Here is a 12,456-nt window from a genome sequence, read left to right as displayed (position 1 = left end):
GGAGTTCTAGTGCAATCGCACCTACGACGGATTTGCCGCAGGTGAGATACTGCAGAAGTGGCCATATGATCGCCAATGCTAGATTGGCTGTGGCTGGCGAAGGTCGCAGGTGCGAAGGAGCGACCGCATGTGAGAGCCCGCAGATGCGGACAAGGGGATGCAAAAGCAGAGGGAGGCAGGCAGAGCTAGGACCGCAAGTGCGGAAGGATTTTCGCAGGTGCAAATGCGCAAAAGCGGGAGTTGGACCGCAGAAGCAGTAGGTCGAAACTTAAGTGAAGTGCGCAGGTGCGCATTTTTTACCGCAAAAGCGGTCCCGCTGAAGCGACAATTCGGATCGCAGTTGCGAATTCACTAGCAAACTCCATAAATTCGAGGGTTTGAGTGTTTTTCTCATTTTTGGACCTTTGAAACTCGGTCTTAGGTGATTTTTATAGTGCTTTTTACCATAATTGAGGAGGTAAGTGAAGTTTAATCACTTTTGTTGATAAATATTAATTACTCATTGATTATTACACCTAGTCTATGTGAATTTCAAGAGAAATTTGGGGATTTCAGACTGTGATATTGGAGAGTGAGATTTGTAGATGGAATTGGATAAAATTAGTATGGTTGGACTCATTATTGAATGGGTGTTCGGAATTTGTGATTTTATTGGGTTTCGGGGTGCGAGCCCTGGGTTGACTTTGTATGTTTGATTCAAGACTTTGGATTTATCATTTGAAATTGTTTCCTATGGCTATTATTGATGGTATTAAGTTATTTTGGCTAGATTCGAGCTGTCCAGAGTTGGATTTGCGCGGGGAAGGGCCCTTTAGTGGATTGCTTTGGCTTGTTTGAGGTAAATATCTTGCCTAACTTTGTATGCGAAAAACTACCCTTAGGATTTGGATTGTTTAAACTATTTGAATTATGCGAAAGATGTGTACATGAGGTGAAGAGTGTGTACATCATGCTTATATATGTTATTTGAAAGGTTTAGACCCTTAGGGTACTTATAAGCATTTAATTGAAGATATTATTATTTGTTCTATCTTTCTTTGTCAAGTTTATTCTCAAATGCTTTAATTGAAGTTGTTGAGCCTTGGGCTATGTGTTGTGATAACATTGGTATTGTTGATTTGGAAAATATTGTGGCATATGTGCATATATGGTACACGTTGATTATCATGTCTTGATATTGATACGCATGCGGTGGTATAAGGGTAGGTATTGAAATGCATGCAATGAGATAAGGTGTGATTTTACACGTGTTTCTAGTAATGGAATTACCTGAAGCCACGTGGTGAGATAAAAGGGCTAAAACGCGTGTAGCTATTTTCAAAAAAAAATATTTTAAAAATAAATGCAAGGCTCACGCAGTGATATAAGGAAGGTTGTGATTGTAACTTGTGAATGAGAATATGAGGCGTGACACCTCGATTGTGATTCTTGTTGTATATTCTATGCTAAAAAGGCTTGTTGATTTGAACAATTATTGTCTTTTTTTTTATTGTTTTACTTGTATTCTCACGGCACTTGATCATTTGTTGTTCCTATTACATGATCACTCTTTGTTGCCCCTTTTTATTGCCTTAATTTCCATTGCTAGTCTTATATCATTGTATTGCTCTATTGTCATTTATTTCTTTGCTTTCCGTTATTAGATTTTGTTAACAATATGTTCAGTTTTCTTTATCTAGTAGGTGTCTTGACCTGACCTCGTTACTACTCTACCGAGGTTAGGCTTGATATTTACTCGGTACCGTTGTGGTGTACTCATGCTACACTTCTACATATTTTTGTGCAGATCCATGTACCTCACCTCGTGCCAGACGCTAGTGATTGGACTAAATATTCCAGAGACTTCAAGGTATACCTGCTTGGCGCTCACAACCTCGGAGTCACCTTCTACTATTGTTTTTTCTACTGTTTATCTTCACATCAGACAATGTTGTACTTTTGAGATTTCTAGCGTACTTCTTAGAACTTATGACTCAGTTTCATCGTTTTGAAATTTTTTTGGTGATTGTTATTCAGTATTAATGATATCATGAGACTTATCGGTTAATTCAATATTCTTAGTGGCTATTTCTGTAAAATTTCTCTTGTATGTTAGACTTATCTAGTTTTAGAGACTAGGTGTCATCACGACATCCTAATGTCGGAGTTTGGGCTCGTGACATTCCGTGTACCTTGTCTATCCAATTGACATTCACCTTTGAACATCAGAACCTAGTAAAGTCCTTACCAGTTGCATTTATAATTGAAAGGTGATGTTTCTAATATGGTTTTAAAAGTCTACCCCTTCACCAGTTGACTTGTTCAACCTAAATCAGAGAATTCTTCATTTCTTGCTCCTCATGTCGAGGTCAAAACGATGATATGAGATGCGTCAATCAGCACCAAGATCCAAGAATCACCTACTCTTTACCAAATTTTAGTTTCCCATTAGCCTCTGTAGACAGACAAGGACGATGAGGCTCCCGCATCCTTAGATATATGTTAATTTATATGTCATTTGCAGGTGTACAATAAGAATATATGGTGAGGGCGAAAAGGAAGACAGACAAATTCAGATAATTGGAGTACGGACATTACAGCGACGAGCATATAGAGAACCTCTACAAGGTGAAGGAAGAGCAACTGTGTCATGGCCATAGCCATGCTATGACTCAATTTACGCTTGCTGGCCTTGCAAGTTCTTCCTATCCGTAATTATCTTTAAAAATCCTTTCACACTGTCAGTATATAAAACTTGAACTCTTTACCTATTAAGGTGACCCACAAAATCCACCAAAATGAGCTGATATTCAATTGTATGTTGCCGGACTGGAAAGAATAGACTCCAACAATTGGTGGTTTCTCAGCAACAGTAGATCAAACCAGAGCTAGCTAGTGCTTATAGCTGATGCTCTGGCTGAATCTTATGGAGATTGTTGATGAAGTGGAATTGATTTGAAAACTAAAAAAATTATTTTATGTAATCCAGATAGATGAGTGCTTACATTTGGTTCCTTGAATGAGGTTTTAAGGTGGATTTTGAGACTCTTCACTGCAAGTACTAAAAGCAAGTACTATTGTTTCCTGCCCATTGAAATAAAGCTAATTTTTCAACAATCAATTGGAAGGGCCTTCCTTGGCTCGTGTTTACCATAATTTTCTTATCATATTTGATTTTTCTATTTCTTAAAGGAAAGAGCAATATATTTACCATAATTGGGTTTTCCTTCTTGTAGAAGGAAATTATAAATCTCTCATATTTGGCTAGTCCCTTTTCTGGTAGGAAAATGTTTGGAGTTCTATAAATTGAAAATCTGTTCTTCTCATTCAGTAGTATCCACAATGTTGTCATAAGGGGCTTGAGAGTCTTGTTTAGGGGGGATAACTTTACGGGACAAGTGTTAGTGTGTCAATTGTGTTTGCCTCTTCGTGAGATTGTTCTCTCGATATTTTGTACTCTCTTTTTACATAGTGGATTACTCATCTCCATTGTGGATATATGTCAGTTGACCGAACTACGTTATATATTTGTGTCTCTTTTGGTATATTTCTCTTTTATTGTCTTATTTATCGTTGTTGAAGGTTTGCTTTGCTAGTTTGCGCAGAAAACCTGATTCTTTATGGTCCTAACACACACTAGGTATCCCTCTCCTCTTTGCTTGTCCAAGAAAACTTTTCCACAAGATAAACCATGTGAATGCTCAATACTTTTTAAGATCCTAGAATATTAAAGAAAGAAGAAAAGTAATACTCCCTCCGTTTTAATTTATGTGAACTCATTTGATTGAGCACGGAGTTTAAGAAAAGAGAGAAGACTTTTGAATTTGTGGTGTAAAATGAGGCACATATATTTTGTGTGGCTATAAATCATTGCATAAAAGTAAATTGTTTCCAAATAAGAAAAGGGATATTCTTTTTGGCAAGGACCAAAAAGGAAATAAGTTCACATAAATTGAAACAGAGGGAGTACAAGGAGCTGCTATCGAAGCTATCGAATATCCAATTAGTTAGACTAGGTCCTGCTAAAGAATAAATAGGAGCGCATGCTTATTTTGATTCAAACACATTCTTGCCCCCGAAAAGGACTTATTCAGCATAATTGTGGTATTTTTAATTCATTAGATGAAGTCTAAAAATTCCATTGTGAATGTACTGTTTTCTTGGTTAGGCATCTTTAGCAATATACTGTTTGTCCATTTCCAGAGTGAGCATTTCTTTTCCATTTAAGGACAAACGAGCACATAGGAGCTCCTTGGAATAGATTAAAAATGGTACTCTATCAGTTTCAATTTAGATGACACATTTCGTTTATCGAGAATCAGTTTGACTACATTTTGAAGCTAAATTGGATTAGTTTAACTTAAGTATTTTAAAATTAAAATATTAAAAAACTATACGCTATAAGTTGCAATTTTGCTCATGTCAATAGGATAAAAATACATATTTTAAAATGTTGGTCAAACTTAGCACTATTTGACTCTCGATTAGCGAAATGTGTCATTTAAATTGAAACGGAAGGAGTATAAAGAAAGACAAAACCTGAAGATTTTTTTTTTTTAGAAACACACTTAGGAAAAAGCTAATCGATAGCTCCATTCTCTTGTAACAAGAGTTGAACATTTCATCTCGTTGCCTCCAAGAAAAAAAGTAACATTAAAAAAACAAACACAATTGTCATAATATGACTTTAACGAGGAAGAAAAGAAGGCAATAGAAGTAACTTACGGTGTAACAAGTGATGGAAAAAAGAGAAGAGAAAGTTCAATCCAAACATTTTAGTCATGGACATCAATTGGAGTACACCAATAAGCTTCCTCCCAAAGGAAATGCAATTTGTTCTGGCTGCAAACTCAGTATATTTCCTGGTAAATTCTACTACAAATGTGAAATATGCTCATATTTCCTTCATCAAGTATGCTTCAACATGCCCAAGAATTTGCAGCATCTTGTGGATCCAATCCATCACCTCACTCTCCTACCCACGCCTTCTTCATCGATTCATGACTCCACAAGATGCAAAGCCTGTGGAAAAGAAATCGCCGGCTTTTCTTACACTTGTGCTAAATGTTATAGTTATTATCACACACTATGTTTAGCATTACCTCTTTCACTAAAATTGCCATCCCACTGCCATACATTGGACTTAGAATTCTGTCCTCCCTATGATTTCGAATGTGATTTATGCAAAAAGCCGAGTTATAAAGAGTGGCTTTACCATTGCAGCTCTTGTGAATTCGATGCACACATTTCGTGTGCTATTACACACAAAGGAGAAGATATTCATAATCCTTGTGAGTCGATTTATCAGAGCAAATCATCTCATCAGGCGCTCGAGAAAGAAACTAAATGTGACGAGTTGATGGATTTACTATCAAAATACACGAAGGGAACAGAGGAAAGTATTAGTCAAGATCATGTTCAGCTTCAAATCCAACAACAAACACCAAGTTACCAATTAAGTGATGGCTGCTTTTCCATTGATATTGCAAAATCACAGCTGCTAAACGATGAACAAATGAGAAAAGGAGCAGATTATCATGCAGTGGAAATTCCAGAATCTAAAGAGAAACAGAATGTTGCCTACGTTACTCTGACAAAAGGGGTTTCTTCAAATGGGATTGGTTCTGAAGTTTGGATGGGATTAGGCAGGGAAATGGAGAAGGCTTATCAAACCAATGATTCTCACAAAGTAAGCATTCTTTTAATGGTTGACAAATTTCTTTCTTTTTCTTTTATAACAGTGATATAAACACGGTTAGCTCGAGAGAGCACAACACACTTATATTTATTTAAATTATATCTTTAATATGTCTCTTCACGTGGGGGTCTGATTCTCTTTCATGGATCAAGCACGTGTAAAATCTTTTTGATACTAAATGATGATGAGACTCGAACCTAGGACATATGCCTGTTGTTGCAACATATTGATGTATGTGACATCTTATCAAAAAGTTTAGGTTGTTAGAGAAAGAACATTTTTATTTAATCAAGTTACCTCTTCACCACCTTTTTGAGACGCAGACAGATGGAAAGAATCACCCGGCGTTTTCTATGATTGCTGGAAATGGAACCTTTCTCTTCCATGATATTATCCCACTTCATTACTTATTGCACCCTTGGATGCTTATGGTTGACAAATTTGTAGTGTAAGACTTGTTGAATTGGCTTTAAGTTTTTCCGTTATTTGCAGGAACGGTTAAGGAGTTCATGTTGTCCAGACATTCTTAAAAGTTTGTTTTGTTCAAAGAAGTGAAAAATGTAAACGCGGACTAAGTGAAGGCACTTAAAGCTTCGAGGATACAAAGTACAAATTCCAAATTGCAGGACGAACAGCTTCCATATGAATGCCTTTAGCCAACCTCTTATGATGTAAAATATTGCTATTCTTAAGAAAATGTTTTTATTTAATGACTCATTTTGTCAAGTCTGATTGTGCTATACATTAAAAATATATGTCTAAATAAACATTGAAAATAGAGTCGTCTTTGATAAGAAGTACTTTATTCTCTAAAATGGAATTAGTTGGTGCAAATTCGAATTAGTCCATCCATAAAGCGAATACCGAAGGAGGGGTGGAAAACAGAAAAATGTTTAAATAGAAGAAAATTACTTATACTGTTTACTCTCTCTACGAGCACAATGCTTGTTACCACATGTTTTCTACCTCTTCATGCTATCTTAGACCATCAAACTTTATCCAACTTTCCATAATAATACATCAAAAACTATTTTTATGAAAGATATTTTAGTTGAGCGTAACCGGGTGATTTTATCCCTACTTAAGATTTAATGCAGAGGCTGCTTCAGAATTTGAATTTTTTGGTTTGGATTCGAAATTTTATCATATCTTATTTAATTTTTGTGATTCCAAATCTGTTACTTATACTTATTTAGAGGAATTTTAACACATAAATAGAGTATAAGCCAATTCTACTAAGTTCGGATGAACTTTCACTAGATCTGTCCCTGCTTAAATATGAATTATGGGCTTATCTTGTAGATGCCCTAGTCTAAATTTTTTATGCCCTAATTTGACAAATTTTCAATATCTACAAATGCCTCCTACTTCAAGATTTATCAGAGTGTAGGCTTGCCGAAACTTGAAAACGAGACTTGAAGTACACCTTTGATCTTGTAATGACAATGTGTGCTAAACTTCGACGAACAGGGAACAAGAGATATTGCCCCCAACTTGTTTTGGAATTTGCAGACTTTGCTTTACGAGAGAAAGAGATGAAGGGCATAATTGGTCCCATTGGACGTGCCAATTTATTTGCTATAAATTGGTGCAGAAAAATAAAAATGCAGCGACAAATAACTTTAAAGAAAAAATAAATTTTATTGATAAACATTGTAGGTTACAACTTTGTTTATCCCTCGATTCTTCTCTCAAGATTTGTTATCCATAATTCGAGGGTCTTTGCAGCGTATTTTTTGAACATGTGATGATATGGATCTCCTTGATGTATTTAATGATCAAGAAGCATGTAGCAGAATTCGAATATTATATATTTGATCACTTTGTGCATATTTCAAGAGTTTATAGAATTGATGAGATGGATTTTGGAGGACATATGTAGCCTTATTTGCAGGAATAAATTAGGCTTTGAGTGGAGTAGCCACCAAGTAACCCTAATGGGCTCTTGAGTAGAGTAGTCACCAAGTAATCACAATGGGCTCATCTTGTAGAGGCACTAGTTCAAATTTTCGATTAACTAATTTGATAAATTTTTAATGTCTACAGTCACCATTCTAAAGGCATTGATGAGTGATTCAATGAAAAACATTTCCTCTATAATCTTTTGATTAGAACTTTTATTTAATCACCCGGTCGGTCATTTTGTATATTATAACCACGTTCCCATATTGATTGCTTATTCTATCTTCATTTATGGTTATATAACTTGTCGGAGTGTTTGGTTAGGTTCCGAGGATGTTTCAGAGTGAATTGAGATACTTAGTCCTAAAGGTTGGGAGCTTAAGTTGGAAGAGTTGACCAGCATTTGATTTTTGTATAGTTGACTCCAGAATGGAATTCTGATGGTTCCTATAGCTTCGTATGGTGATTTTGGACTTAGGCGTATGTCCGCATGTGGATTTGGAGGTCCGTAGTTCGATTTGAGGCTTTTAGGAGAAAGTTGGAAAGTTGAAGGTTTGGAAGATTGTGAGGTTTGATCGGGAGTTGACTTTGTTGATATCGGGTTTGCATTTCGATTCCAAGAATTGAAATAGGTCCGTTATGTCATTTATTGCTTGTATGCAAAAATTGAGGTCATTTAGAATTGGTTTGATATGATTCGACATTAGTTTTAGAAGTTAGAAGTTCATTAGGCTTGAATTGATGTGCGATTCATGATTTTGGTGTTGTTTGATGTGATTTGAGGCTTCAATTATATTTTAAGATCTGTTGGTATGTTTGGATAGGGTCCCGGGGGCCTCGGGTGCGATTTGAATGGTTGGCAGATTATTTTGTGATTTGAGGGATTACTGAAAAGGTTTTGGGTTATGGTGCTTTCGCACCTGCGGTGGGTATGGCCGCGGATGCGGTACCGCAGGTGCATCCCAGGTCGTGCAAGTGCGAGATTGGTTTAGATGAGGAGTGATTACAGATGCACATACAATTTCTGCAGAAGCGGAGTTGCTTCTACGATGAAAGGTCCGTAGATGCGGAGTGTGGTTGGTTAAGCCTGGGTCGCAGGCATGATAGGTTATCCGTAGGTGCGGATGCGTAGGAGCGGGTGAGAGACCGCAGAGGCAGTCTTGCAGGTGCAGAACTTGGACTGCAGGTGCGCTTGGTTGGAGAATTAATGAAATTTTGCACCTGCATTGATATTTCTGTAGGTGTAGCATCGCATGTGCAACGTCAAAGGTGCGACCGCTTGGACCGCAGAAGCGAAAATGCTGGACAGGATATTCAAATCAAAGGGTTTTACTATTTTCTCATTTTTGGAATTGTGGAACTCAGTCTAAGGTGAATTTTGGAGTATTTCTCATCTCAATTGAAGAGGTAAGTAATGTTTATTCGATTTTGGCATTAGATATTGATTACCCATTGATTGTACACCTAGTTTATGTGTGTTTGAGGTAAAATTAGGGGATTTTGGACTATGTTATTGGAGAGTGAAATTTACGGATTTGAGGATGGATTTGTGGTTGGAATTGGATGATTTTTTGTATGGTTGGACTCACAATTGAAAGGGTGTTCGGAATTTGTGAATTTTATTGGGTTTCAGGGTGCGGGCCCGAACTTGTCTTTTTTGATTTGAGTTAAAAATCTTAGCTTTAACTTTTGGAATCATTTCCTATGACATTTATTGGTGGTATTGTGTCACTTTGACTAGATTCGGGTCGTTCGGTGGTTGATACACACAGGAAGGGTCTGTTAGAGGAGTGATTTGGCTTGCTTGAGATAAGTATCTTATCTAAACTTGGTTGAGACACTAATTGCCTGAATTATTTGTGATAATTACGTTCCATGAGTGACGCATATGTGTGGGCTAAGCCCATATACATGCAATGGGGTACTATTTTCATGTTCGAGGTAGTTTAGATTATTACATGCCTTGAATTGACTGCTAAGCCTAAGCTGAGATATTTCTCCTATTTATACCCCTCCGACAACTGTTTGTACCCCATTTGATATTTCACTGACATTATTTTCCCAATTGAACCTGGTAAACTACTATTTCTTGAAGAAATTATTTATTTTAGCTATGATACCACACATTGTACATGCCTACACTATAGCATGTTAGTTATACCAGTCCAGGAGTATGACACTTGATAATCATTGATCATGTACATAGATTCTCGTATAATTGCTTTCAGTGAGTTATGATCTGGATGGGTAGCTTGTGACCACGCCAGAAGGTTTGTGATTGTTGGCACGTGAGTTGTCCGTGCGGTCGATACTATTGGCATGTGAGTTGCCCGTGCAACACATGAGTTGTTTGTACGGATCCAGATATTGATATTACTAGCACGTGAATTGTCCGTGCAACATGAGAGTTATCCGTGCAGCACGTGAGATGTCCGTGCAACGTGTGGATATAGATCCATCCCCCTAGGGTCACCCTCTCATGTTTCTCTCTTGATGGTGCACACGCGAATATTGAGAAAACCTTATCCATGACATGGTACGGATATGGAATGCTTGAGAAAAGTCCGACCACTATATGTTTTGGAATTGCAATTCATATTTACTTGCAAATTCCCATGGTTAGATACCTAATTTATTTGCATCTTTATATGTAGTAGCATTGACTGAACAGAGTACTTGAGTAGTTGCACACACACAGAAAGGGTTCTTTCTATGCTTCATGACCTGAATACATCACTGTTCTGCACTTGCTAATTTGATAAAACTGTACAGATTATAGTAGGTATCATTTATAATTCTTACTTCTTTTATCTCGCCGAGGTTAGTTATGATACTTATTGCGTACATTGGGTCGGTTGTACTCATACTACACTCTGCACTTAATTGTGTAGATCCAGGTGTTGGTACAAACTATCAGTAGCAAAGTTTCCAGTTGAGTGGAGTATCGAGAGACGAGGTACAACTGCATTTTCGCCAGCAATCTTGACTTGTCTTTTCTTATGTACTGTTGTTTTAGTTCAAACAATATTGCTATTTACTTTTGAGACTTGTATTTCATTGTAGAGCTCACGACACTGTATTTACCTGTTTCTGGGGGATTTATATTGTATTAGTTGTATTTTGTTACATTGAGGTTTCAGACTTATGCTATTTCTATAAATTTCGTTATTATGGTTCTTTATTATTATGTTTTGGCTTGCCTAGTCGGTGTGTTAGGCACCATCACGATGGATTTGAATTTGTGTCGTGACAAGTTGGTATCAGATCCATAGGTTTATAGGTATTACATGTAATGGGCTACCAAATTGTTAGGATACTTCACTTTCTTACATTCTTGTCATGCAGTTTTGTTATTTCCGAAGCTTGAAACTTGACTCTTCTATTCTCTTGCAAATAGTGAGGACACGTGTGACCGGGATGAGGCAAACGTCCACCAGTACCACCAATTAGGGCCGCGAGAGGTCGGGACCGAGGTGTGGCTCCTACTATAGCTAGAGCAGCACCTGTGGAGCCACTAGTTTCTCCAACTGAGGAGCATGTACTAGATATGGTTGAGCCGGTGGGACCCGCTCAGACACTAGCAGTTCCCTTTGTTATTCTTGGCTTTCAAGAGGCCTTAGCCCAAATTTTGACTGTGTGCACGAGACTGGCTCGGGCAGTTTCAGTTCCAACTACACCATCCACTTCATAGTCTAGGGGAGGTGCTCAAACCCTTGCCGCCCGTACTCTAGAGTAGGTAGCTCAGGTACTCTAGACACCGGGTGTATTGCCAGTTTAGCCGATTGTTGCCGGTCGTGCCAAGGTTGGTCCCCATATAAGTGATGAGAAGCAGAAGAGATTGGGCGGTTTGGGAGGCATATGCCTCCAAAGTTCAGGGGAGTAGATTTAGAGGATTCTCAGGACTTTATAGACTAGTGTCAGCGGATTCTTCACGCAACGGGCATTTTAGACACCAGTGGAATTTTATTTACTACTTTTGATCTGACAGGGGTAGCTTACCAATGGTGGCAAGATTATGAGTTGAGCATGCCAGCCGACGCAGCGCCACTTACATGGCATGAGTTCTCAGTTCTCTTCTTAGAGAAGTTTGTCCCACATATTTGTAGAGAAGACTTGTGTAGGAAGTTTGAGCAGCTACGCTAGGAGGATATGACAGTGACTTAGTATGAGATGAGGTTTGCAGAGTTGGCTTGTAACGCTGTATGGTTGGTTCCCACCAAGATGGAGAAGATTAGGAGGTTCATTGATGGCTTCAACTATGGTTTACGTTTCATTATGGCTCGGGAGGTTGCGACGGATACTAGGTTTGACCAGGTGGTCAAGATTGCTAGATGCTCAGAGCTAGTTCGCAGGCAAGAACATAAAAAGCGGGAGGCCAAGAGGCCTCATAGATCAGGTGGTTTCAGTAGTGCCTCGTCTGGAGGCCAGTTCCATTACAATAGAGGTCGTCCTTCTAGACCCATCCGGGCAACTGGCCATGTTCCTCTTGGTTCTTCAGTTAGCCACAACTCCTTTAGTGCACGCTGATAAGTTGGTATTTTACCAACTTATCTCTTATTGATACTTAGACTTTGGTATGATTTTGTTAAGAAACTAAGTCATTTATTGAGGTTTATTGGCATATTTCTGGTATCAAGTGATTTAGAGAAGATACGGAAGAAACCAAGTCAAAATGTGTTAAAAAGGGGAAAAATGGACTATTTCCAGTGATTGCTCTGTGTGATCGCGGAGGGTTATACACGATCTTAGAAGTCCAGGATAGTGAAGCTGTGCAATGGCAGTTGAAGCTGTGCGATCGCGAAGAAGTAAAAATGGTCAGCCTGGTCAAATGTTCTACGCGAACGTGGTTTCCTGTATGCGATCGCGAAGCTTTGTAG

General features: G+C 38.1%; 1 protein-coding gene across 1 annotated transcript; it reads left to right on the top strand.

The window, feature by feature from the left end:
* The first annotated feature begins 4,593 nt into the window (after window positions 1–4,593).
* LOC107782441 (uncharacterized) lies at window positions 4,594–6,460 on the top strand. The gene is made up of 2 exons (XM_016603323.2): window positions 4,594–5,668; window positions 6,170–6,460. Exons 1-2 carry the CDS (start codon window positions 4,718–4,720, stop codon window positions 6,230–6,232), a joined length of 1,014 nt encoding a protein of 337 aa, XP_016458809.1. The 5' UTR covers window positions 4,594–4,717; the 3' UTR covers window positions 6,233–6,460.
* The last annotated feature ends 5,996 nt before the right edge of the window (window positions 6,461–12,456 follow it).

The sequence above is a fragment of the Nicotiana tabacum genome, chromosome 6 (assembly GCF_000715075.1).
Source record: "Nicotiana tabacum cultivar K326 chromosome 6, ASM71507v2, whole genome shotgun sequence".
Taxonomy (NCBI): domain Eukaryota; kingdom Viridiplantae; phylum Streptophyta; class Magnoliopsida; order Solanales; family Solanaceae; genus Nicotiana; species Nicotiana tabacum.
This window is presented reverse-complemented; position numbering and strand designations above follow the sequence as displayed.